Raw genomic sequence first — 26,963 nt, 5'->3', positions numbered from 1 at the left:
AGGGTAAGGCTGAAAGCTCCTTGGTCCCTGAAAGCATCCATGGTCCCTACTCCCTAGTACAGGGGGGCAGGGGTAGAACTATAATGGCAGCATAGCCAGGTGGAACAAAGACATCTAACTGATCTAACTCAAAAATAATTTTGCAGTGGAGCCACTGATAGGGTTAAGCCTGTGCCCCCCACCTTCTAGCACTTCTCACTACCTTCCGGGTACCATCTACCAATACAGATATCGGACCCCTTATCTGGAAACCTATTATCCAGAAAGTTCCAAAATACAGAAAGGTCATCTCCCGTAGACTCCATTTTAATCAAATAATTCACATTTTTAAAAATAATTTCCCTTTTCTCTGTAATAATAAAACAGTACCTGTACTTGATCCCAACTAAGATATAATTACCCCTTATTGGGGCAGAACAGCCCTATTGGGTTTATTTAATGGTTAAATGATTCCCTTTTCTCTGTAATAATAAAACAGTACCTGTACTTGATCCCAACTAAGATATAATTACCCCTTATTGGGGGCAGAACAGCCCTATTGGGTTTATTTAATGGTTAAATGATTCCCTTTTCTCTGTAATAATAAAACAGTACCTGTACTTGATCCCAACTAAGATATAATTACCCCTTATTGGGGGCAGAACAGCCCTATTGGGTTTATTTCATGGTTAAATGATTCCCTTTTCTCTGTAATAATAAAACAGTACCTGTACTTGATCCCAACTAAGATATAATTACCCCTTATTGGGGGCAGAACAATCCTATTGCCCCGCTCAAATCTATGTGCAAAAAAAACACAATTATTACATGTCTCTAAAAGAAGTACTTGCCCAGGGAAACCTACATAGAACGTATTGCGGGTCATTTATAAACACTGGGCAGCAACCTATGGCAGCCAATCAGGAGTGTGTTTTCATTGTTCTACCTGCAGCTGGCTGGAAACAGCTTATAATTGATAGGTTGCTATGGGTTACTGCCCAGGTGCAAATTTGCCCAGTGTGATTAAACGTTAATTTAAAGTTTTTTTTATTCTGGATAATAAATTCCTATATATATATATATATATCAACAACCCTATCAGGAAAGCCGGGATGCCAGCGCCGAGTTCAGAGCACTTTGGTCTCTTCACGGCACAGTCCTCCCCATAATTTAGCAATTTTAAAGCGCCATCGCACTCCCGCAGGCAATCAGCCAGAGCAGAGATGAAAGAGAATATTCCCTCAAAGTATATTGGCCCTTCCCGCTCTCGCCTTATAACATTCTCTTCTGTTTCTTGACATAGAAAGGAGTCGACCCAAAGCTGCGGTGCAACTGTAAATGAACTGGGAAGCCTGTAACGAGATCCGGCCAATCTGACCATACATTAAATATATTTCCGTCTTCTAGTTTTCCGGCCCTTATTATTAAAGAAGGCTAGCAATACCGCTGATATGCTACGGTATCTCTTTTGCTGAACACGCGTTTTGCCTATTCTTTTAATTCATAAATATCTATGGTATTAGTTCATTCACTAAACGAGAAATGTCAATCATTTTCATCTTCTAACTTTCTGTCTCACTTCCTGGTTCTGCCGAGTCACTGTTTGCGGAGGGGTCAGTAGGGTTGCCACTTTTTTCCGATTGGAATAGCAGCCTTTGCAGAGAAGGGTCTGGGCAATGATGAAAGAGGAGGGGTTATGTTGCTAAATGGGGAGGTGTGAGATGTAGACCAGCTGGATTAGGTGGAGATAAGATGAGCAGACAGGCTTAGAAAGCTGTTGGGGGGGTTTAAAGAAGAGCAAGGAGGGTTCGATTGGAGGCAATAGGGACAGGAACCACTGGAAAGTACACATTTACATTGGATGTACTAGCTAGACTGGTGAAATACTGGCCAGGTAGCAAAACAAATTAAAATTCCACATATAAACCCTCTGCAACTGACTTTTTATTGGCTCAAAACATAACAAAGACTGCAGTTTAGGGATTAGAGGGGTTTGTTTATCCAGATCTCATTATCTCCATTTGGAAAAACTACCCTGTTTACAGAGTGATGGGGCGAAGTTCAGGGGTAGGGGTAGGTAGCAAAACAAATTAAAATTCCACATATAAACCCTCTGCAGCTGACTTTTTATTGGTTCAAAACATAACAAAGACTGCAGTTTTGGGATTAGAGGAGTTTGTTTATACAGAACTCATTATCCCTATTTGGAAAAACTACCCTGATGGGGCAAAGTTCAGGAGTAGGGGTAGGTAGCAAAACAAATTACAATTTCGCAGATAAGCCCTCTGCAATTGACCTTCTTCTTGTCTCAAAACCTAACAAAGACTACAGTTTTTAGATTAGAGGGGTTTGTTTATACAGAGCTCATTATCTCCATTTTGAAAAATACCCTGTTTACAGAGTGATGGGGGGGTGAAGTCCAGGGGTAGGGGTAAGCAACCCTAGGAGTAGGTAGCAAAACAAATGACAATTTTACAGATAAGCCCTCTGAAACTGACCTTCTTCTTGTCTCAAAACCTAACAAAGACTGCAGTTTTGAGATTAGAGGGGTTTGTTTATACAGAGCTCATTATCTCCATTTGGAAAAATACCCTGTTTACAGAGTGATGGGGCATGAAGTAAGGGGTAGAGGTATGCAACCCTAGGGGTAGATAGCAAAACAAATGACAATTTTACAGATAAGCCCTCTGCAATTGACCTTCTTCTTGTCTCAAAACCTAAGAAAGACTGCAGTTTAGGGATTAGAGGGGTTTGTTTATACAGAGCTCATTATCTCCATTTGGAAAAACTACCCTGTTTACAGAGTTATTGGGGAAACAGTGAAAAACATAATGTGCAAAAGACATCTTTAACAAAATCCCTATTGATTGTGATAGCCCAAAGATACTTGTATCTGCAGGAAGAGGAGCTGAGGCTCCTCTATACATACTTTTACATACATTTTCTATACTTATTTCCCAGTGGGACCCCCCTTTGGTGTATCCCTCAGTGCCCACTAGGCAGAGGCACTGGGCTGTATAATCCCAGATTCCCAGTCTCTCCCAAATCTCCACCCAGGTTTGCCAGTATGCCAACAGGTAAACGTGGCCAATCAGAGGGAGTGTGCCAAGAAAGGGTTACATTTGTATATCAATTTTGTTTTATAGACATTAGTATCTACTATAAAACGTTAATTTACAATGCTTTCTAGGATTTCTACACGAATCAGCACAAGAGTAAAAATATATATATTCCTGCAGAATTTAATTGAGCCGATGCGGCGACCATGCCAAAATATTTTCCTTGTGCGAGTAATAGACCAGCGCGGGTTGTAGAACGTGATTTTCCCGGTAATGATAATTGCAGGCGGGTAGGTGCCAATGAGTCGTTTAAATTACAAACAAGTTCATCTTTTTTTTTTTTCTCTCCCCGCGTCGCGAAGGCCATCTTGGAGAAAACAAGCATTACCATTTTCATTTAAACCGGACGCTTTGGAAATTCATTATTTCAACGTTTCTTTATTTTTTTTCTTCTTCTCTTCCTTCGGCGACGGAGAAAACGACCTTGCTAATGCTATTTATTATTTAACAGGGCTCGGAGTCTAAGAGGTTTCTGTCACGTCGTATGATATAATATAGCGAGCGAGGCCTAATCGACTGTAAATGTAAAGTACTTAGCATTCACAGCGAAAGACGCTAATAATACATCAGGAATGCTACTTCTCCGCGTGGCCTTTTGGCCAAGTTGGCTAATGGACTGGAGTTTCAGGAATAACGGAGATTATTTAGACAGGGGATCTCAGAGATCATTTGTCAGCGGAGGATACTTAACGCGGGCAAGGAAACCGAAAATCCCCGAAGATAAATGTTGCGGTGAGGAGAAGAATCATTTTTACAGCTCTTGACCCGAATGCGCTGCTATCTGATTGCTCTGCTCAGAGTTGGGTATTAGGTTCCTCTGCCTTGAGCATTTGTTAGATACAAGATAAATTTGCGGAATGCGGCTGAAATCCGAGATGGAGCAAATGGGGGCCTATTTTGGCTTCTTTAACGGAAGATGTGACATTGAAGCAAACAGCAGATTGTTGTTGAAACGACTCCAAACCTAGCAGGATCCGACTCCTTACGGGAGGTGGAGGGGGGAGAACGTGCTCTTCTTGCTGGAGACATGAGCGAAATAATTTGGCGAGTGCCAATGTTTCACAAACAAGGGCAGAAGTGATATCAAGCAAATGGAACATAAGGGCCTAGTTATAGAGAGGCAGAAAGGAACGGAATTCTATTTCATTGCATTGCGAGCTTGGGGGGGGGGGAGTGGAAGAGTGGAATCCATTAAAAAAGGTTCTGTAGACATCCATAGAGGACTAGAGATGGAACCACTGGGATGTGTGTAGCTGACACAAGTGACTGACCCAAACCGTTCATTTCAATTACATTGAAACCCGATTACTCTGGATCAGGGGTTGGCTGGGGTTTTTAGTTCAAGCACTTTGGGAGGTCCAAGCTTTGGTCAGCGCTTACCTTAGCTCCTAACATGGTTGCAGATATAGGGACACAATCGTGTTTCAGTCATTCAATTATACGTCCAGGGTTGGACTTGGGGGATAAAGGACCCACCAGGGCTACTACCCCAGGGGCCCGGCACCCCCCAAGGTTCCCCCGCTGGCTGTGTCCCCTGATGCGCCCCCATAACCCCCCCGCAGGAGCCCCCTCCCAATGTCCTTCCTTGAGCACACATAAGTGAAACACGTCAGGGGATGACACCGGCGGACGGGGGAGTGACAACAGGCATCGGGTCTGGGCCGCCAGGGCCCACTGAGTTTTTTCCAGCCTGACCCTGCATACGTCCAAAAAATATATAGGCCAACAAATATGTTTTACCCCAAATCTCAGCATAATCAACATCTAGCTTGGGCTTTCAGGTGTATCTAGGATAACAAATCTCAGCCTAGTTGGCCTTTAGGATGAGTCCCTTTGCCAATGCTTCCACCCCCACAGTTTGGGAACTCCATACGCTCTATGTCCGTTCAACAGTCTAGTGGAATGCTTTATAACTACAGTAGGTGCCGAGGGTTTTATCAGTTCTTTAAACATTATTTCTAAGTTTCTTCTACTAACTAGAGGTAGAAATAGCCTTTGTCGGACAGGTGTTATTGACTGGTCTAACAAGTTTACCAATGAAAAGTGTTTCATTCTGATCACCAAATCATTTAACTAAAGTTCCACAGTTACGATCATACCCTGGGGGGATTGTGCCAATCCATGGCGGCAAAGGTCCTCATCTTACTCACCCATGGTCAGAAGGTACTAAGTGCAACTAACTGTTGCTCAATAGGCTTTTGCCTCTTCTGCCTACCCCTAGGCCCAGTAAGACACCAAGCAATGTGACTATATTAATTACCCATCACCCAAGTAGGTGAAAGTCAATACATTCCACTTCTTTTTCCAGATCAGAAAGCCGGTACAAGAATGGAGTGTTGACTTTCCAACCAGCCAAGCATTTTCAAGAATTCTGTGATGACCCTGTGCAGGGTGAAGCAGAACTAGAAGAAACCATGCAGAGATGCCACACCACAGGGTAGAACTTAGCTATATTACGTACCAGGCATAGTACCCCTCACTAGAACATATGCTGGGCAAAAATAAGCAATACCAGCACTGTGTTTGTATATATAGTTATGTATGTGAGTGTATAGATGGGTAAGTATAGGTGTGGCTGGGTTTACTTGGAAGGGCTGAACTTGATGGACTCTGGTCTTTTTTCAACCCTATGTAACTATGTAACTGTGTTTATTGATGCCTGTTCTCACCATGCTCCTCCCCTTTACTTCCCCTTCCTCCGCCCATTACTCCGCCCAGTGCTAAGCTGCTACTGCATATTATAATAAACATGTAACATTCTTACAGGAAACGATGGAACATTTCTATAATACAAGTTGTACATATGGTTATTATTAGCCGTGAAGGCGTTAGTGGTTAGCGAGTTGGGTTTTCCTATTTGTCCCCTCGGCCACTTCTTCTTATATTGTATTTCTGCTACAGCCCCTTCCATTTTCCTCCCCTTCTCCTCTGAGCAAGAGATTAAACAATGAAATGTACAGAACTCCCCTACCCATAATTCTTTCCACCTTGTCAGTTTTCTTAAAGATTGCAGCCATAAATGAAAACGATGGTGGATTTTTGCTCCCATTTCCACTCTTATATATCATTTCCCAGCTGATGAGAAGAGATTGGCCGGCTATAGCCAACGCACCATCTTTCATCTCACCCTTTTACCTGCTGCCTCTTTGTCACTTTTTTATTTACTTATTTACTTTTAGAAAGGCTATTAGATAGCTGAGGCAAATGGTGACAAGGTGCAGCCTTCGGAGCTATCGTTATGGATCACGTTTTAATTGTTTCCACATCCCGAGGATTTATGTCGGAGACAAGGCTTGTGTCAAAGGGATCTGATCATTTCTCTGCACCCATAAAATGAAAATACGCCTAGCGGCACCATACTGCCCCCCCCCTGCACCGTAGTGCTTTCTACTGCCGCTTGACTGAGTTTTACAAGGAAGAAATGACTTATTCCCCAACACATAAAGTGGCCATTTACAAATATGTTACTCCACCGCTGACCTAGGCAAAAACATCATCTACTGACATACATCAATCTACATAACAGGGGGTTGTGTGTGCAGAGGACAGAGCGCCCCCTAGCTACCCTACCTAAGGAGACGGTAGCAGCTGATCGGCCTGAAACTGAAGTAAAAGAAAAATAAACCAAAGATAGGGACGATAAAGGTTTTTTACTCAACAGCCATTTGGATGAATGATGATATATTTCAAAAGAATACTCAACAAGTCCTGTTGCTTTAGCCTTATCTCTAGTAGATATTTAAGGACATGTATGACCCCCCACAAAAATGTAATCAGTGACCAGCCTCTTTGAAATCTCTAAATACCTGACACTCATGTTGTTCAATGGTTAATAGTAAGGCTGCAGCATCCTCTTAACCACTTGGGATTCCTTCTCCTCCTGTAACCCACTTGGCCCCCTCCCTTAGGAACTGACTTTGACTCTTGGCTATGAGCATGCTTTTTGGGGGGGTTGTTCTGATTTCCACTTAAGTGCTATTAATCATAGTAATCATTAAAGATGTAGTCACATCCCCGCTGGGCCCCCCGATGCCTCAGCCTGATGCTGGTTAGCAAAGCAGCCTGAGGCTCCAACAAGAAGACTAGAAGGGTTAATATCCCACAGTTTCACCATCCAGTGATGAGACTCTAGTTTGATGCAAGCATAGAAAGATTCCTTAAATAAGCACCACTGTGAAAGAAGTAACTGTCTGAAGTGTCTACAAAGTGATTAAATATTGTACCATCGGAGAAGCAACACCAAAGAGACTGTGTGAGATCCAGATCTATTTGTTTCAAGAACCACTGGTGCCCAAGTTATTGTGAAGCCAGTACTGCATGTGTAATTAACTGTGGTCAACCCTTCCTTCATGTAATGTATGCTCCGATGGGATTTGCTACTGATTGAGTCCAAGTTGGGTAAGAACCAGCAAGGTCCTAGGTCCCAAGAAGTGGTCCATTATTGTTCAAAATGGTGTAACCAGTGTATTGAATTTGTTTGTTCTTGTTGATAGTTCCACGTTAGCCACTGCATCTGGGAACAGTAATAGGGACTATGTACTGGAGTGACAGAGCTAGGAAGCAAGTGGGAGGTGACACAGAGGTGGGGCAAAGGGACATAGGGAGACAGGAAGAGAAGAAGTCCATTTTATCTGATCAGTAACAGTGTTCCACCCACCCGCCCATGGATTGAGTTTGTGCAAGCACATGTCAGGGTTCCTAGGTGCCTGGAGACTTTAATTGATATCACAGCAGGTGGTAGAATGCTTGCCTTTGGCCACTTATGGCCTGGGATTGTTACAGTAGCCAAATGGTAGTGGCACAGGCTCTTTATGGGTATAGTTCCTGCAAGAGTGATGACAATTGGCTGCCTGGTTTCACAGGCTCAGCTGACACCTAGGGTTTGGCTGGATGTCATGTCAGGTAGCCCAGGAAGGTGGGTAATGGCTGATTCTTGGCAAGCATTCCTTGGAAACAAGGTGTACTCATGGTTTAAGTAATTAATATGTTGGTATTAATGTATCTTAAACTGTAATTAAGGCTGGGGTCTTTTCAATCCCAAAAATGGATGTTGTTATTGTGTCTTGGGGAGAAGGGACCACAAGGGGTAGTTTAAATGGGGTAAAGTGCTTGGTGCTGCCCTTGTCACTTAGGAGCAGAATTATAAGAGATTGAACTGGGAAATCCAGCAGTTCAAGGTGTCAATTCATCAGAACAAAGTTGGAAGTTTATAAGATTATGGTTTCCCTTCCTCTTACAAAGCATTTATCATCAAGGTTAGATCATATATTCATGCAATGACTTGTAGCAGAGTCAAGGCGAGGCACTAACAACTCCATCCCACCACCTTCCCGCCAAGGTCTGAGAGGGTCTCGGCATCAGGCAAGGGGTCAATCACATCACCGCCGGGAACGCAGAGCAGAATGCGAGCAGAAAGCAGACAAAGAATATAAGATAAGGGATGTGTTGGAGCTGCAGGTCCCTCGGCTGAGGCAGATAGTCAGGGCCTAACAAATGATCCTGCCTGTCGAAAATGAACAGAGTCACTCAATCGGTATTAACGCTAAATTTTTTTTCCGCGCGGGGTCACCTTGCTATTGTGTAGATTTCAGTCTCGCGCTGCGGAGATTAATAAGGCCTGGCCGGCTATTTATACAAATCAAAATGACACTCAGCAGTTTCAGAACAACGTCTTCATTTGTAATGATGCTTTGGAAGCCAATCGAGCAAGATGGAATAGGGGCCGGGGCAATTATTCAAAAGGGAATAAAAATGTAGAAAGGATGCGGAGATATTAATAACCTCTCTAATGCTTTATTTACCAGTAGGGCCTTCCAACGGGCACGAGGGCCCCCACTCCGTTTAGAAGAAGGGAGGTTCCGGTTAAATATTGGGAAAGGGTTTGTTACTGTGAGAGCTGTGAGGTTGTGGGATTCCCTCCCCGAATCAGTCGTACTGGCTGATACATTATATAACTTTAAGAAGGGGCGGAGGGAATACAGGGGTATGGGGGATAGCTCTTAGTACCAGTTGATCCAGGGACTGGGCCAATTGCCATCTTGGAGTCAGGAAGGAATTTTTACCCCTCTGCGGCAAATTAGAGAGGCTTCAGATGGGGATTTTTGCCTTCCTCTGGATCAACTAGCAGTTAGGCAGGTTATATATAGGCATTATGGTTGAACGTGATGGACGTACGTCTTCAACCCAACTTACTATGTTACTATGTTACTATATTAACACTGTGAGAGCAAGTACAAGGGGACATAAGGGGTCATTCAGGCAATGGAGAGGGCATATTGGCACAATTCAACCATACGTGGTTGTCAGTGCGTCAGCCCTGCCTCTTCTGATGGGCGGCGCTGAACTGCGCCTACTGATTCTGGCGAATCCTGGAGCTCCCACCACCCTGGACGTGGCAGTAGATCCAGAGATCCCACAGGGGGCTGCGCCCATGGGCACATCGGTCTTGCACCAAGTCAACTGAAAGCAAGAGAGATGATGCAACTCGCACCCAATTTGACTCATTGGGCTCAACTATGGTGGATGCAATTACATTGAAATAATTGGCAAAATGCTGCATTGTGGGTAAATAGTATGGAGATCTCTGCCCGAAATTGCATTTTGTACATACTACTTACGTATGTAAATAACCCCTACAGCAGTGGTTCTCAACCTTCCTAATGCCGTGACCCTTTAATACAGTTCCTCATGTTGTGGTGACCCCCCAACCATAAAATTATTCCTAAGACCATAGGAAATATGTGTTTTTCGATGGTCTTAGGCGACCCCTGTGAAAGGGTCGTTCCACCCCTAAAGGGGTCCCGACCCACAGGTTGAGAATCGCTGCCCTATAGTAATTCAGTTAAGTTAAGCCCAAGTATAGAGAGGTGCAACAGCTACAAAATAGAAGGGAGCATTCATTTGCCACTTATAAAGCAAATGCCCCAGCTGAAAGACTCCAGTGAAACAAGAAGGTGTCTAGGCAAGGGCAACCAAGCAAATAATTAAATCTAAGTAATAGCTGCAGGCTGGCCAAGTTGGGGGCATTAGCATCACTGGGGGGGGGGGGGTCTGACACCTTTTGCTATAAGAGAGAAGTTTTGTGCAACGCTCTGTAATCCTCTTTATGGCCTCCTTATTCAACAACAGATTCAAGCAACGGGAGATAAAGTTTATCTATATGTCAAAAAAAATAACCTCTATAATATTATATATATATATATATATATATATATATATATATATATATATATATATATATATATATATATATATATACATATATATGCGATATGATGCCTTCAGGGGCACGAGAAACAGAATGAGGCGAGGAATGGCACAAACAACTCCCAAGAGATACCATATAGGTATTCCCCTGTACTAAGCACAATTCAGCAGGAACAGCCCCCTAAGTTTGCTCATAGCCTGTACAGAGAGATACCATAAAACTATGGCACATAGGGATTCCCCTGTACTAAGCACAATTCAGCAGGAACAGCCCCCTAAGTTTGCTCATAGCCTGTACAGAGAGATACCATAAAACTATGGCACATAGGGATTCCCCTGTACTAAGCACAATTCAGCAGGAACAGCCCCCTAAGTTTGCTCATGGCCTGTACAGAGAGATACCATAAAACTATGGCACATAGGGATTCCCCCGTACTAAGCACAATTCAGCAGGAACAGCCCCCTAAGTTTGCTCATAGCCTGTACAGAGAGATACCATAAAACTATGGCAGCATAGGGATTCCCCTGTACTAAGCACAATTCAGCAGGAACAGTCTGAGGATATATTGACTCTTTAATACTTATTCAAGCTGCTGGGTTGCGCTACTGTGTTTACTACCTACCCCAAATCTAGGTTTGGGGGGGGGCTTAGCTTTCCCAAACAAAGAAATCAACTGTCGTCAATCAAGCTTGGATTAAAAACCCTCTCAGTAGAGAGTTATTAAAATGTCCGGCCGCTCTGCACTCGGCATCTCCGCTTTATATTCAATGACGCCCATTGTATTCAGAATTTGTGCAATTTACTTGTCCAACATGAAGATACAATTTGCTCAAAACGTCAATCCAAAGCTGAACGAACAAGGAAAAAATTTCCAAGCCCCGCGATTGGTTTTCCCTTTTGTTTCCGTAGCCCTTGGCCTGCGTTATCCCGGCCGCTTCCATTCTGTTCTTTTGTTCCGTGCAATTCAGCGCGGATAAACAATAAATGATACGGCGTGGGGCAAAAAGGCAGGAAAACGTTCTAGAATGAAAAAATGAGTCAACTCTGGGCCAAATTCCAAGAGAAATGAGCAATTGGCAGGTATCGTTATATGAAAGAACATATGGGCGGGGGGTGTAAAGGGTTAAACTGATCAACTTTTGGCAGGATCTTTTGGTTTCTGACACTTTATACCAAACTGAGAGCCCTCCAGCTGATGGGTTTGGACTCCAGAAAAGCTGGAGGAACATCAGATCTAAGGAAAAGGGGGTTTATTTTTATGTGAAAAAGCATCTTGATTAAATAATATATGAAATAAAGCATTTGCAAGTACGGGGAGCTAAAAGCATCCAGCACTGAGACATATTGTGCTTCATAAAATTACAAATGACTCATAATTTTAATTAGCAAAAGCAGACTTACTGCTTCAATCATTGGGCCTTCTGAAGCGGCTTCGGCTGTGGGAATAGTGGCTCGCTAGAGCCCTCTGCTGGGGGGATGCTGGGATACAAGAGAAATAGCTGCTTGGAATTGAGTGTATTGAGAGGGGGGGGTAGGAATAAATACCATTTTATATGCTGAAATCCAACTGCAAAACAGTTCTTTTCTTTCTGCATCATTTAAAACCCTAACAGGGGAGGAGGGACTAAAACACTGATGTTACAAATTGTAACAACTTCTCCCCAGCTTACAGACAACATGCAGGAACTACATAAACCACAATGCATTGCACTGGGATGTTCCTTTCCTTATTGACATCCCGTGTGCAGCAGGGAATTGTGGGATTGGGAGGAGGCAGGCTGAAGGCAGGCTGAGGACAGGCGACTACTGTTACAGTTTATTTGAGTCACAAAGTAGTCAGCCAATCAGCAGGGGAACAGGAGGCGGGGCTTAGGGAACTGTTCCAAACCATATTATTATATTAAGATAATAATAATATTATTATGCCCAGCCCCTTTTGTGACGCCATTGGGGGGAGGGTTGAGCGCGGGTCTGTGAATAGAGGGAAGAAGCGGGGTCAGGTAGGATTAGGGTTGGGAGCGGGCAGGTAGAAAATTTCTCAACCCACACATCACTAGCAGATAGGGCAGGGAATTGGACAGATGGGTGAGGAAATAGGCTGGTGGGTGGGAATAATGGGCTGGTTGGTGGGAATAATGGGCTGGTGGGTGGGGATAATGGGCTGGTGGGTGGGGATAATGGGCTGGTGGGTGGGGATAATAGGCTGGTGGGTGGGGATAATGGCTGTTGGCTGAGGAAATAGGCTGGTGGGTGGGGATAATGAGCCGGTGGGTGGGGATAATGAGCCGGTGGGTGGGGATAATGAGCCAGTGGGTGGGGATAATAAGTGGGTAGGTGGGGATAATGAGCTAGTGGGTGGGGATAATGAGCTAGTGGGTGGGGATAATGAGCTGGGGAGAGGCTGGCCTCTATATAAGGGGGTGATCTGCTATGGAAAGAGTGAGGATAGAGAGGGATGATAGGTAGGGTTTCCACCCATACAAATATATTGACAGATATACTGCCGGTAAATTTGTAATACATTTTCCAGCTTAGCCAGTCAAATACCAACTGGGTGGCAACCCTACTCCTGCAACCCTCCAGTCACAGCTTTTTAACCCAATAAAATCCCAGCATCTAATTTGCCCTTTATGACATGTATACAATGCTATACGGCTGAGCTACCCACCCTGGGCTCCATACGGCCACACTGAGTGCATTCCCCACGCCACTAGCAACACTGCCTCTCTGTGCATTCCGCTCTTTTGATCAGTTCCTCCCGGTTTCTGTGCTGTTGCTTAGCAACCTATGAACAAAATGAGCAGGGCGCTCCCTATCTCCTCTTCTTTACACTTCAGAATAAGGGCACGGGCACAAGAATTTATAGGCACACGAACGTACTCTCAAGGGGATGCTGGTGTATCATTGGCTGAACCCGTGCGTAAACATCAGTATCAGCGTAAAAAAGGCAAAGCAGCAGGTCGGAGAGGGAGCAGATGTACCATTCAATTTTATTTTCATTTGCCTCTGCTGTATTTCTCACTGCCAGTGCCTGTGGGTGCAAGAACATGCCCCTATGAATACCCCCCCACCTGCGTTCAGCAGCATTGTATTCTTGAGAGGCAGTGATAAATACCTGAAATCTTATATTTCTGCATTATTTCAAATCCTGGCAGGGGAGGAGGGACTAAAACATTGATGTTACAAAGTGTAACAACTTCCCCACAGCTTACAGACAGCATGCAGGAACTACATAACCCACAATGCATTGCACTGGGATGTTCCTTTCCTTGTGGGAATTGTGGGATTAGGAGGAGGCAGGCTGAAGGCAGGCTGAGGGACAGGCGACTACTGTTACATTTTATTTGAGTCACAAAGTAGTCAGCCAATCACCAGGGGAACAGGGGGCGGGGCTTAGGGAACTGTTCCAAACCAGATTATTACATTAAACATCATAAAAAAGGCTGCATATTTTTTAATTGATTTATATTGCTTTATATTATACAGCTTAAGTTGTGTTTGGGTTGAGTTCCCCTTTAAAAACCTCTTACATTTACATTTTCACTTGTTTTTTTCAGTTGTCCTAAATAGATTTCTCTTACACAGGGTCTATCGGCCCCATAGCGTTGAATGGAGGGAAAGGGGTTACATTGAATTCCGCCTCTATCCTTGGCGCCGGGCGTGCATTATGCTAAGTCATCCCCCCCCCCCGGGATGTCAGTGCCGACCCGGCCGCAGCCGAGACCGTTACACCGAGAAATTATACTAAATCATTCAACTTTCAGGGCTGATTTTACAGCAGCGAGGAAATCTCTGGCAGTAAAAAAGGGAAAGTGTAGAAAGCGGTAATAGAAAGGGATATGGAGAGAATACGTGTAATGTGGGGTTTTACTTTCCCTTTGGGGCGGGGGCTAACAGAGGAGGAGGGATGAATATAACAGAAGACTGATGTTGAAACAAAGATCAAAGAGATAAAAACGAGAAATATTCTTTGCGCATAAAGGAGGCAGAAACCATAATGTTAAATGTTATTCAGGAATCAGAACGCACTCAGCCAACCCCAAAGCGCGTTATTTATTGGCCTTGGCGGCACGGAATGAGCTCAGGGTTCCTACCTGCCTGCCCGCGGGAATGGAGACTGGAGGCGGCCAACAATTTGCAGCAAACCATCAGCACGTAGGCCAGAAAGAGCCAATGAGAGGGAAGCGTGACTTTGGCGTGGAATTTCATCCTGCAAGGAAAAAAGCCAAGGAGTCAACTATTAGCAACAATCCTATTGGGTTTATTTAATGGTTAAATGATTCTCTTTTCTCTGTAATAATAAAACAGTACCTGTACTTGATCCCAACTAAGATATAATTACCCCTTATTGGGGGCAGAACAGCCCTATTGGGTTTATTTAATGGTTAAATGATTCCCTTTTCTCTGTAATAATAAAACAGTACCTGTACTTGATCCCAACTAAGATATAATTACTCCTTATTGGGGGCAGAACAGCCCTATTGGGTTTATTTAATGGTTAAATGATTCCCTTTTCTCTGTAATAATAAAACAGTACCTGTACTTGATCCCAACTAAGATATAATTACCCCTTATTGGGGCAGAACAGCCCTATTGGGTTTATTTCATGGTTAAATGATTCCCTTTTCTCTGTAATAATAAAACAGTACCTGTACTTGATCCCAACTAAAGGTGGCCATACACGTGGCGATCCGACGATGTTTCGTGCGACCATCGGTCGCACGAAACATCGTAAGATCCGCCACACACCATTCAGGACTGAATCGGCAGGTAAGGAGGTAGAAACAATAGGATTTCTACCTCCTTCTGCCGATTCAGCTCTGAAGGGAGAATTTTGGTCAGGCGCCTTCTATGGCGCCCGATCAAAATTTTCAAACTTGGCCGATCGGCGAGTCGTCCGATATCGGCAGCTTCCTGCGATATCGGTCGACTCGCCGACATGCCATACACGCACCGATTATCGTACGAAACGAGGTTTCGTACGATAATATCGGTGCGTGTATGGCCACCTTAAGATATAATTACCCCTTATTGGGGGCAGAACAGCCCTATTGGGTTTATTTCATGGTTAAATGATTCCCTTTTCTCTGTAATAATAAAACAGTACCTGTACTTGATCCCAACTAAGATATAATTACCCCTTATTGGGGGCAGAACAGCCCTATTGGGTTTATTTCATGGTTAAATGATTCCCTTTTCTCTGTAATAATAAAACAGTACCTGTACTTGATCCCAACTAAGATATAATTACCCCTTATTGGAGGCAAAACAAGCCTATTGGGTTTATTCAATATTTAAATGATTTTTAGCAGACTTAAGATATGGAGAGCTAAATTACGGAAAGACCCCTTATCCGGAAAACCCTTGGTCCCAAGCATTCTGGATAACAGGTCCCATACCTGTATATGGTACTAGCACCTAGGTAGTAACTGTGGTTAATGGTGGGCTCCATATGAACCGTGTATTTATATAATCAGAATAAAGGGTGGGATTGAGGGGAACAGATTTTGGCCATATCTTTGACATAACTGTTGCCATCTTGCCCTGATGATGTTATCTTCTACCCTATTGTACCAACTGTTTATACCAACCACCCCCCAAGTGTCTTTCCATTCCTGTTCTGGCACCATGGTAAGGGGATCTCAGTTGCTCTATGGTACTCTCTACATTAAAAGAGAGGTAAACTTTGGAAGATAAAACTTTAAATAAAACTAAAGGCTAAAACATCTATATTTTATATACAGAACTTACTGTACCAGCCCTAAAGTTCAGCAGCACTAATAGTAATGGTCCAGGCCTGCAAAGTCCTCCCCAGCTGCTCCCCATCTTGGATCTTGTTAGGCTGTCTTTTAAGTGTCGGTGGCACTGCACGTGTTCAGTGGGCTCTGGGCTGCTGGCCAAAATCCAAGCTCAGGGATTGTTGGAGATTATCATCAAGCAGAAAATGAGGTTTGTCTGTCATCAAAGCTGATGCCACAGGACTGATTATTAATCAAATCTGGTGCAGAATGTACTGGTCTATGTAATGTGAATGTGGATTAATTACTAATCAGTCTTGCACAGTGACTTTTATATTCTGTATATACAGTATATACTGTGAGTGGGTCCCTAAACTCAGGTAAGTGACGGAACCCAGAGTATGTGCTGGGAATCAGCAGAAAAGAAGATGGGGGGCTACTGGGGCATCTTTGGGGGCAGAGATCTTCCCTGCTAAAGGGCTGGGGTTGCCTTGGGTTGGTACAGAAGCCCAAGGTGCAGCATTTCTACCCCCAGAAACATCAATGCCAGGCTGTCCACTCGCTGCACAACCGACGCCCCAGTGCCCAATATACAGCGGAGAAGTTGCCTTTACCTTGGGGATTTGTCAAAAATTTTGCTCCAGTCAAAAACAATGAATTTTGTCTCTGCTTCAAAGTTGCTCCAAATTCCCATTTGCAGCTGCAAGTGACCGGTTCTGCATCTCATGAAATCTCTTCCCCGCCCGGGACCTGTACACAAAGCAGAACAGACAGCAATGAGACGTGATGTGCAAAGGCAAATGGAACATATAAAGGTCAAGAGACCAGAGACCCAGTGAATATACAGCGTGACAATCCTTATCGATCTCTTGGGGTTCGTTCCTTTATCTAAATCATTGTGTGCCAATGTATCAACATCATAGATAGTGACTTTATCAACCCAACAGCCTCGGCTCTGCACCCTACCCCTAAATTATATTAACAAGGCCCTGGAGCAGCCAAGACTGAATTGTATTTATCAGTTACTTTCTATCCAGGTTTTATAACAGATCTCACATTACTAAAGGGGATCACGGGGGCCCACCCTAAACAGCATGGGCACCCATTATTGGGTTCTTACCAGATCCCCAGTTTAAGGTGAGAGAGAATGAAAGATCAGGATAATAGGATCATCAGTTAATTATCTGTGTTCGTTAATTTGGAAGGATAGCATTATGGCATTGAGAGGGTTTTGCTTCTGGGGGCTTTGGGGTGGGTTGGCAGCAGAATATTTGGACCTGGGAAGAGGGTAAGAAAGGTAAATTTGGCCCTGGCAGCATACGTTTTGTTTCCTCAGGGTTGGAGTGGGCTGTTGGGAAACCAGGAAAAAACCCGGTGGGCCCCAGGCCTCATGGGCCCTGGAGACCCAAGCCTGCTCCCCTGGCCAAGCCACCCCAGTTCCACTGCCTGAGCCGCTCCCTCTCCCCGCTCCAGGGCCAACCCTCTTCCCCACTCCCCTGCCCAATCCAGTCCCCAGGGGGTAAAAGGGAGGTGGGTAGGGGTGGACGTCAGGAGAAGGGTCCTGAGGTCCCAGCCCCAGTGGGCCCCTATGCTCCAGTCCAGCCCTGTGTTTCCACTGCAATGAGTTCCTATCAGCTCTCCTCCATGCCAACATCCCAACTCCAAGCAAGTATAATGTGCAGCTTGAAACCATTTAGGCTCCTGGCTTGGAACAAAAATCCCTATAACATTATAGTGCACAATAGCAGAGATAGGGCCAGGGCTGTTTCCAACCCTGGAAAGGATGGAGGGTTCATTATAACAGACACATTCAGGGCCCAAGATCTCCCCTGATTTAGAATCTTAGTCCCTAATATCTAAAAACTGTCTTTTCTTTGTTTCTCCAATGAAACACTTTCTGTTATATACCAGCCAAGCAGCATGGTCATCCCCCTGTTCCTTTTTGTAGTCAGGTACCATGATAATAATAATCATTTGCTCTTACCCTTCCCATTCACAGCCGCTCGGCAATTAAAGTGCTTTCTAAGGACACGCTAAGTGCTTTCTGCTGAATAGTCACCTCCGAGAAAGGCAAAGGGTGATTAGCTCAAGCGCCGATCACACCTCGCACTTAATAAAGCGTAATTAATATGGAGATTCAAGGCACTTGAGCAAAGTTGACATATAGACCCTGCATGTTATTCAATACATCAGCCACTGCTGAATAACCAGGATCCAGGGAAACACAGAGGAGCTTAAGGGAATTCAGCCGGGCCCTGATACTGCCCAACTGTGGGTCGGTTGTACAGGTATGGGACCCGTTATCCAGAATGCTCGGGACCTGGGGTTTTCCAGATAAGGTAGGAGATCAGATCTCCTACCTTAAGTCTACTATAAAAATTATTTAAACAGTATTTACCCAATAGGTTTGTTTTAGCTCTAATAAGGATTAATTATATCTTAGTTGGAATCAAGTACAGGTACTGTTTTATTATTACAGAGAAAAGGGAATCATTTAACCATTAAATAAACCCAATAGGGCTGTTCTGCCCCCAATAAGGGGTAATTATATCTTAGTTGGGATCAAGTACAGGTACTGTTTTATTATTACAGAGAAAAGGGAATCATTTAACCATTAAATAAACCCAATAGGGCTGTTCTGCCCCAATAAGGGGTAATTATATCTTAGTTGGGATCAAGTACAGGTACTGTTTTATTATTACAGAGAAAAGGGAATCATTTAACCATTAAATAAACCCAATAGGGCTGTTCTGCCCCCAATAAGGGGCAATTATATCTTAGTTGGGATCAAGTACAGGTACTGTTTTATTATTACAGAGAAAAGGGAATCATTTAACCATTAAATAAACCCAATAGGGCTGTTCTGCCCCAATAAGGGGTAATTATATCTTAGTTGGGATCAAGTACAGGTACTGTTTTATTATTACAGAGAAAAGGGAATCATTTAACCATTAAATAAACCCAATAGGGCTGTTCTGCCCCAATAAGGGGTAATTATATCTTAGTTGGGATCAAGTACAGGTACTGTTTTATTATTACAGAGAAAAGGGAATCATTTAACCATGAAATAAACCCAATAGGGCTGTTCTGCCCCCAATAAGGGGTAATTATATCTTAGTTGGAATCAAGTACAAGTTACAGTTTTTTTATTACAGAGAAAAAGGAAACCATTTTTAAAAATGTGAATTATTTGATTATAATGGAGTCTATGGGAGACGGCCTTTCTATAATTCGGAACTTTCTGGATAATGGGTTTCCTGATAAGGGGTCCGATACCTGTACCGGTGTCATATTGGGTCACTAAAAAGCCTAATGCCATAGAACTTGTGCCTAAACTGCAGTGTAATGTCCTTCCCAAATATCCATACAGAGCTGCCTTTAGAAAGTCCTAAAGGGGGGTCACTCCAAGTGGTACCCTGTGGGGCAGTTGTTGTAGGTAATAAATAAAAAGTAAAATGGTGAGGGAAAGGCATGATGAGGGCGGCCATCAGGCAGGGATTCTATGATAGAGGTGTCTCGGAGAGACATGATGGAAGAAATCTGTTGGTTGGGTTGCGGGGGTAGATATCCAGGGTTTTGGTGAATCGGGGGGGCGTTATCATGAATTTTCTAATTGGACATGGGTCTAGTTGTAGTTAGTTGGAAAGGCTGCTTTACAGGGGCCCTGGTTGGCCAGTGGCCTAAAAATCTGGGTCCCCCAGAAGGGGAAGCCCATTCCAACTAAGTAGTCCATGCCTCTGTGGTTTCTCATGTTGGCCCTGGACATGGCTGAGACAGGGACATTATATAAGTCTATATAAGTCTGTATATATAGTCCAAATATTGGCCCTTTAGGGTGAAGACACACGGACCTACTAGTAGCAGCTACTTGTCACAGCTACTAAATATAGACAATGCTGATCATTTACTGATAATTGTCTCTATATGTGTTTTAGCAGAGGCAATTCTCAGTATTGTCTATGGCAGGGGATTTTCTGGAATTTAGCAGCAGTGACAAGTAGCTGCTACTAAGTAGCTCTGTGTGTTTTCATCCTTAGTTTAGATGGTGAAGTAAAACTGGCAGTACCAGACTTGCTACTGGATTACATATGGCTGCCAGCCGTGCCCAGAGGTTTGCAGCCTGGGACAGAGCCGGGAAGCAGCCGGGAGCTTTGGCCGGACGGAGACATTGGCTTCCAAATCCATCACAAAAAGCTCTGCCGACTGTCCAAGTCCGGTCAGATGTAAAAATCAATATTTAACTGAGAAAGACACAATTATATTTCATCAGCTCAGAGACTCCAACTCATCGCCATCTAGAAATGATTAAATTGGCTAAAAAGAAAAAACCCTCAGACATGAAGACAGGAGACTATAAATCAGAAACTCCGCCCTCTATTCGAAGCCCAGGGACTAACAGGCTGCTATGGGATTCAGAAATACAGTAGAGTTACAGTTCAGCAACACCATCAGCATTGAACCGTGTAAATAATGCCTAAAAATGTTCAAATATAATTTTACATGTGACTTTCCCAGAACTCCTGCCTGTTATTACAAGAGAGCTTTTCATTGTACAGTTTGCAGGCCTCGCAGTCACTACAGGGTTAAACAACACCCCCCCCCCCCCCCCCCGCACACACTTTGCGATTGGTTTATTGACTTGGCTCGGGCAGGTGTTTGCTGACTCAGGTAAGAGCCGGTGCATCGTTACATAAAACAAAATTAGGGGGAAATAAACTCTAATGGTGCTTTGGCTGCAACTCTCTGCAGGGCCAATTAGCATTATTGGTCTATTTAGTGCTAATTAGGCCACTGCTTAATTGGACTCAGACTTTCATACTTCCATACACATACTTCATTTTAGCTAAGAGTCAAAACCACAATAATTAGATTATGTTTGGCACCGTGCTGTGTGACTGTGGGTCAGTCCTGCCTTCAGGGCATTGGGGACACTTACCCCAGGCACTCAGAGACACGGGGGCCTGCCCTGCTCTCATTTCCCTACAGAAATAGGGGTTGGTAGCACTAGGTAGGCACCTAATATATAGGGGCAGAGACAGGGGAAAGTGTTGGAAGGGTTACTGCCTGCCCTGCTCTCATTTCCCTACAGAAATAGGGGTTGGTAGCACTAGGTAGGCACCTAATATATAGGGGCAGAGACAGGGGAAAGTGTTGGAAGGGTTACTGCCTGCCCTGCTCTCATTTCCCTACAGAAATAGGGGTTGGTAGCACTAGGTAGGTACCTAATATATAGGGGCAGAGACAGGGGAAAGTGTTGGAAGGGTTACTGCCTGCCCTGCTCTCATTTCCCTACAGAAATAGGGGTTGGTAGCACTAGGTAGGTACCTAATATATAGGGGCAGAGACAGGGGGAAAGTGTTGGAAGGGTTACTGCCTGCCCTGCTCTCATTTCCCTACAGAAATAGGGGTTGGTAGCACTAGGTAGGTACCTAATATATAGGGGCAGAGACAGGGGAAAGTGTTGGAAGGGTTACTGCCTGCCCTGCTCTCATTTCCCTACAGAAATAGGGGTTGGTAGCACTAGGTAGGTACCTAATATATAGGGGCAGAGACAGGGGAAAGTGTTGGAAGGGTTACTGCATGCCCTGCTCTCATTCCCCTACAGAAATAGGGGTTGGTAGCACTAGGTAGGTACCTACTATATAGGGGCAGAGACACTGACGTGTTTTCATTTAATTTATTAGAAAAGTGAGCTACAAACCTGAATGCACTGGAAGTGCATTATAAGGAAAACAACAGGACAAAAACAGAAATAAATCAAAGATCTGATTATTCGACTATAAACAAACTATTGTTCTACAGACAAAAGCAAGAATAGGGGAGAACAAAAGATGGAGGAAAGTGTCTGAAGCTGATGAGATCTGATATACATCTTACTAAACCTATGGGATCTATGTATCAAAGAGCTTAATATACAATCTGGTATTGATGTACAGCCTGTAAGTCTTTTATTTATGCACATAAGTATAATAGAACTTACCCCCTACTGTAAATGATAAGGATATTAGCAGTCACTGAGGGGTTCTGTGCCCATATAAAGGCACAAGGCTGCAGGCTGAATTATACAGGGAACTCTGAGTATCACTCATGTATTATAAGGTATAATGTACCCCCTACTGTAAATGATAAGGATATTAGCAGTCACTGAGGGGTTCTGTGCCCATATAAAGGCACAAGGCTGCAGGCTGAGTTATACAGGGAACTCTGAGTATCACTCCTGTATTATAAGGGATAATGTACCCCCTACTGTAAATGATAAGGATATTAGCAGTCACTGAGGGGTTCTGTGCCCATATAAAGGCACAAGGCTGCAGGCTGAGTTATACAGGGAACTCTGAGTATCACTCATGTATTATAAGGGATAATGTACCCCCTACTGTAAATGATAAGGATATTAGCAGTCACTGAGGGGTTCTGTGCCCATATAAAGGCACAAGGCTGCAGGCTGAGTTATACAGGGAACTCTGAGTATCACTCATGTATTATAAGGGATAATGTACCCCCTACTGTAAATGATAAGGATATTAGCAGTCACTGAGGGGTTCTGTGCCCATATAAAGGCACAAGGCTGCAGGCTGAGTTATACAGGGAACTCTGAGTATCACTCCTGTATTATAAGGGATAATGTACCCCCTACTGTAAATGATAAGGATATTAGCAGTCACTGAGGGGCTCTGTGCCCATATAAAGGCACAAGGCTAATCCCAGATTAGTTGCATTGTCATTTATGCTGAAAAAAAGACCATTAGCCTCTCGGGTTGTACCATTACAAGGTCCCTCAGGGGAGGGCTGGAAAACGTCGGAATCTGTGCGTTTGGGGGGGGGGGACAGGGTTTCATAAATACAGTTAAGGAAAGTTGCCATTGTGTGTGTTTGTGGTGCTGCGGATAACTGATCCTCACAGCTATGGAACCTACAGACTCAATTGTTTGGTTCTGCTGCCTACCTGTGGCCAAGAGCAAGAGCCGACCCGAAACAGAAAATTCTAATGTAAATGTGTGTAAATCAGATGAAAGGAGACATTGCCCCCTGCATAGTGCGGATTTACAGGCGTAGCCTTCCCAAAAACAGACCAACCTCTATATATTATTATTTTTAATTTATATATATATAAGTTCTCCAATAGAAAGCTTTCTGTTGGTACCCCCCTACCACCCCCAAACATGAAATAACACCCTGTGTCTCTGGATCTTCAAAAAAGTCAGGGGGAAATTATTGGAGCAAATAACTAAGTCTTTGTTTAACCCTTACTACTATGTAACGATAATGTTGTCTATTTAAGTGTCTATATATTATAGGGCAAGGTTTGACTGGGCCGGCAGGACACTAGGAAAAACCCCGATGGACCCCAGCCTGGGTCGGACTGGGGTGTGCGGGACCCACCCATTACCCAGGGGAGCCAATCATAGCATTGTGAAACCATTGCTGGATTTTCATAGGGCAGTTCTGATGATACTTATAGTTAATCATTGTTACAGTCCGACCCTGGCACCGGCCCTTGTTATTTTTTATTTCAAAGAGTTACCCTGTAACATTTTGACTGGCTAGCACGGTATATCATGTTTTCCTGCATGAATTCCATACAATACACCTATCTAAATCTGATGCAAAATGTTTCCCCCACTAATAAAGTCATAAGAATCTAGTTGCGCTGAGGCAACAGTTCAGCTTTTCAGTGTGCCAAGTGTGCCACCTTGTGGCCACTGCTGATAATGCACTGCTGTACAGAATGACTTTTTCTTTTTGAAAATCACAGAGGTGGCCTTGAATTAAAATTTTGTTCTTGCTGGGGGTTTTTTGTTGTTGTTTTTTGTCTTATTGCTTTAATCTAAAGGCATACGCAGAAAGAAAGAATACTTATGATATGATAAAGATGGAATCAGTAACCTGCAAAGCATTGTGGGTTTTTTTGCTACTTAAATAAGTAACCCCTCTCTTCCCACAAGCAGCACCCTACCATAACGATTTAATAAATGATTCTGCTTCTTTGTTGTTGTTTCAGGGCAAAGTGTTGGTGACTTTGGGAGGGCGATGCCTGTTCCGCTGTCAGTGTGTCCTTTGCTGCAGTTTTTTGCTGTATAAGAGTTTTTCCCACTTTAAAAAAATTGCTGACCGCAACCGGCTTGCCTCTCTGCATGAGCAGTATTGCAAATACCGTGGTGTCTCAATGGCTTTGTCAGCGTATTTTTATTTCACATGTGACAGTAATTCTGGTATTCATGGCATTAGTCACTACCCACTTCATCCAGTGAAATGGCAAGTTAATGTTATCATACCATACTATTAATTTGTCTCCTGTGTGTGCAGGCAGCACAGAAGGACTTATAGCCTCTGGGAAGGGACTGGGGCTGTGGGATAGCAGGTATAGTAGGGAGAGATGGTGCCTATAGTAGCAGTGGGATAATAGCCTCTGGGAAGGGACTGGGGCTGTGGGATAGCAGGTATAGTAGGGAGAGATGGTGCCTATAGTAGCAGTGGGGGGGATAATAGCCTCTGGGAAGGGACTGGGGCTGTGGGATAGCAGGTATAGTAGGGAGAGATGGTGCCTTTAGTAGCAGTGGGGGGATAATAGCCTCTGGGAAGGGACTGGGGCTGTGGGATAGCAGGTATAGTAGGGAGAGATGGTGCCTATAGTAGCAGTGGGGGATAATAGCCTCTGGGAAGGGACTGGGGCTGTGGGATAGCAGGTATAGTAGGGAGAGATGGTGCCTATAGTAGCAGTGGGATAATAGCCTCTGGGAAGGGACTGGGGCTGTGGGATAGCAGGTATAGTAGGGAGAGATGGTGCCTATAGTAGCAGTGGGGGGATAATAGCCTCTGGGAAGGGACTGGGGCTGTGGGATAGCAGGTATAGTAGGGAGAGATGGTGCCTATAGTAGCAGTGGGGGATAATAGCCTCTGGGAAGGGACTGGGGCTGTGGGATAGCAGGTATAGTAGGGAGAGATGGTGCCTATAGTAGCAGTGGGGGGATAATAGCCTCTGGGAAGGGACAGGGGCTGTGGGATAGCAGGTATTGTAGGGAGAGATGGTGCCTATAGTAGCAGTGGGGGCATAATAGCCTCTGGGAAGGGACAGGGGCTGTGGGATAGCAGGTATAGTAGGGAGAGATGGTGCCTATAGTAGCAGTGGGGGGATAATAGCCTCTGGGAAGGGACTGGGGCTGTGGGATAGCAGGTATAGTAGGGAGAGATGGTGCCTATAGTAACAGTGGGGGGATAATAGCCTCTGGGAAGGGACTGGGGCTGTGGGATAGCAGGTATAGTAGGGAGAGATGGTGCCTATAGTAGCAGTGGGGGATAATAGCCTCTGGGAAGGGACTGGGGCTGTGGGATAGCAGGTATAGTAGGGAGAGATGGTGCCTATAGTAGCAGTGGGGGGATAATAGCCTCTGGGAAGGGACTGGGGCTGTGGGATAGCAGGTATAGTAGGGAGAGATGGTGCCTATAGTAGCAGTGGGGGATAATAGCCTCTGGGAAGGGACTGGGGCTGTGGGATAGCAGGTATAGTAGGGAGAGATGGTGCCTATAGTAGCAGTGGGGGGATAATAGCCTCTGGGAAGGGACAGGGGCTGTGGGATAGCAGGTATTGTAGGGAGAGATGGTGCCTATAGTAGCAGTGGGGGCATAATAGCCTCTGGGAAGGGACAGGGGCTGTGGGATAGCAGGTATAGTAGGGAGAGATGGTGCCTATAGTAGCAGTGGGGGCATAATAGCCTCTGGGAAGGGACTGGGGCTGTGGGATAGCAGGTATAGTAGGGAGAGATGGTGCCTATAGTAGCAGTGGGGGGATAATAGCCTCTGGGAAGGGACTGGGGCTGTGGGATAGCAGGTATAGTAGGGAGAGATGGTGCCTATAGTAGCAGTGGGGGGATAATAGCCTCTGGGAAGGGACTGGGGCTGTGGGATAGCAGGTATTGTAGGGAGAGATGGTGCCTATAGTAGCAGTGGGGGCATAATAGCCTCTGGGAAGGGACAGGGGCTGTGGGATAGCAGGTATAGTAGGGAGAGATGGTGCCTATAGTAGCAGTGGGGGATAATAGCCTCTGGGAAGGGACTGGGGCTGTGGGATAGCAGGTATAGTAGGGAGAGATGGTGCCTATAGTAACAGTGGGGGGATAATAGCCTCTGGGAAGGGACTGGGGCTGTGGGATAGCAGGTATAGTAGGGAGAGATGGTGCCTATAGTAGCAGTGGGGGGATAATAGCCTCTGGGAAGGGACTGGGGCTGTGGGATAGCAGGTATAGTAGGGAGAGATGGTGCCTATAGTAGCAGTGGGGATAATAGCCTCTGGGAAGGGACTGGGGCTGTGGGATAGCAGGTATAGTAGGGAGAGATGGTGCCTATAGTAGCAGTGGGGGCATAATAGCCTCTGGGAAGGGACAGGGGCTGTGGGATAGCAGGTATAGTAGGGAGAGATGGTGCCTATAGTAGCAGTGGGGGGATAATAGCCTCTGGGAAGGGACTGGGGCTGTGGGATAGCAGGTATAGTAGGGAGAGATGGTGCCTATAGTAGCAGTGGGGGGATAATAACCTCTGGGAAGGGACTGGGGCTGTGGGATAGCAGGTATAGTAGGGAGAGATGGTGCCTATAGTAGCAGATATACAGGGCAGTTATACAGGTATGGGATCTCTTATCCAGAAAGCTCCGAATTACGGAAAGCCTGTCTCCCATAGACTCAATTTTAATCAAATAATTCTGAATTTTTAAACTGATTTCCTTTTTCTCTGTAATAATAAAACAGTACCTGTACTTGATCCCAACTAAGATATAATTACCCCTTATTGGGGCAGAACAGCCCTATTGGGTTTATTTAATGGTTAAATGATTCCCTTTTCTCTGTAATAATAAAACAGTACCTGTACTTGATCCCAACTAAGATATAATTACCCCTTATTGGGGGCAGAACAGCCCTATTGGGT

General features: G+C 44.6%; 1 protein-coding gene across 1 annotated transcript in view; it reads right to left on the bottom strand.

Moving 5' to 3' along the window:
* The window catches only part of tafa4 (TAFA chemokine like family member 4), a 132,604-nt gene that overhangs the window by 52,005 nt on the left and 53,636 nt on the right, over nucleotides 1–26,963 (bottom strand). Inside the window, exons 2-3 of the mRNA XM_002940513.5 lie at nucleotides 16,658–16,793; nucleotides 14,400–14,515 (exon numbers count right to left, since the gene is read on the bottom strand). Of these exons, the coding sequence (XP_002940559.2) occupies nucleotides 14,400–14,515; nucleotides 16,658–16,793 (252 nt within the window). The remainder of the gene's footprint in view (nucleotides 1–14,399; nucleotides 14,516–16,657; nucleotides 16,794–26,963) is intronic.

Source organism: Xenopus tropicalis, chromosome 4, assembly GCF_000004195.4.
Source record: "Xenopus tropicalis strain Nigerian chromosome 4, UCB_Xtro_10.0, whole genome shotgun sequence".
In the NCBI taxonomy this organism is placed as follows: domain Eukaryota; kingdom Metazoa; phylum Chordata; class Amphibia; order Anura; family Pipidae; genus Xenopus; species Xenopus tropicalis.
Note: the sequence above shows the minus strand (reverse complement) of the source record. Positions and strands in the feature narration are given on the sequence as shown.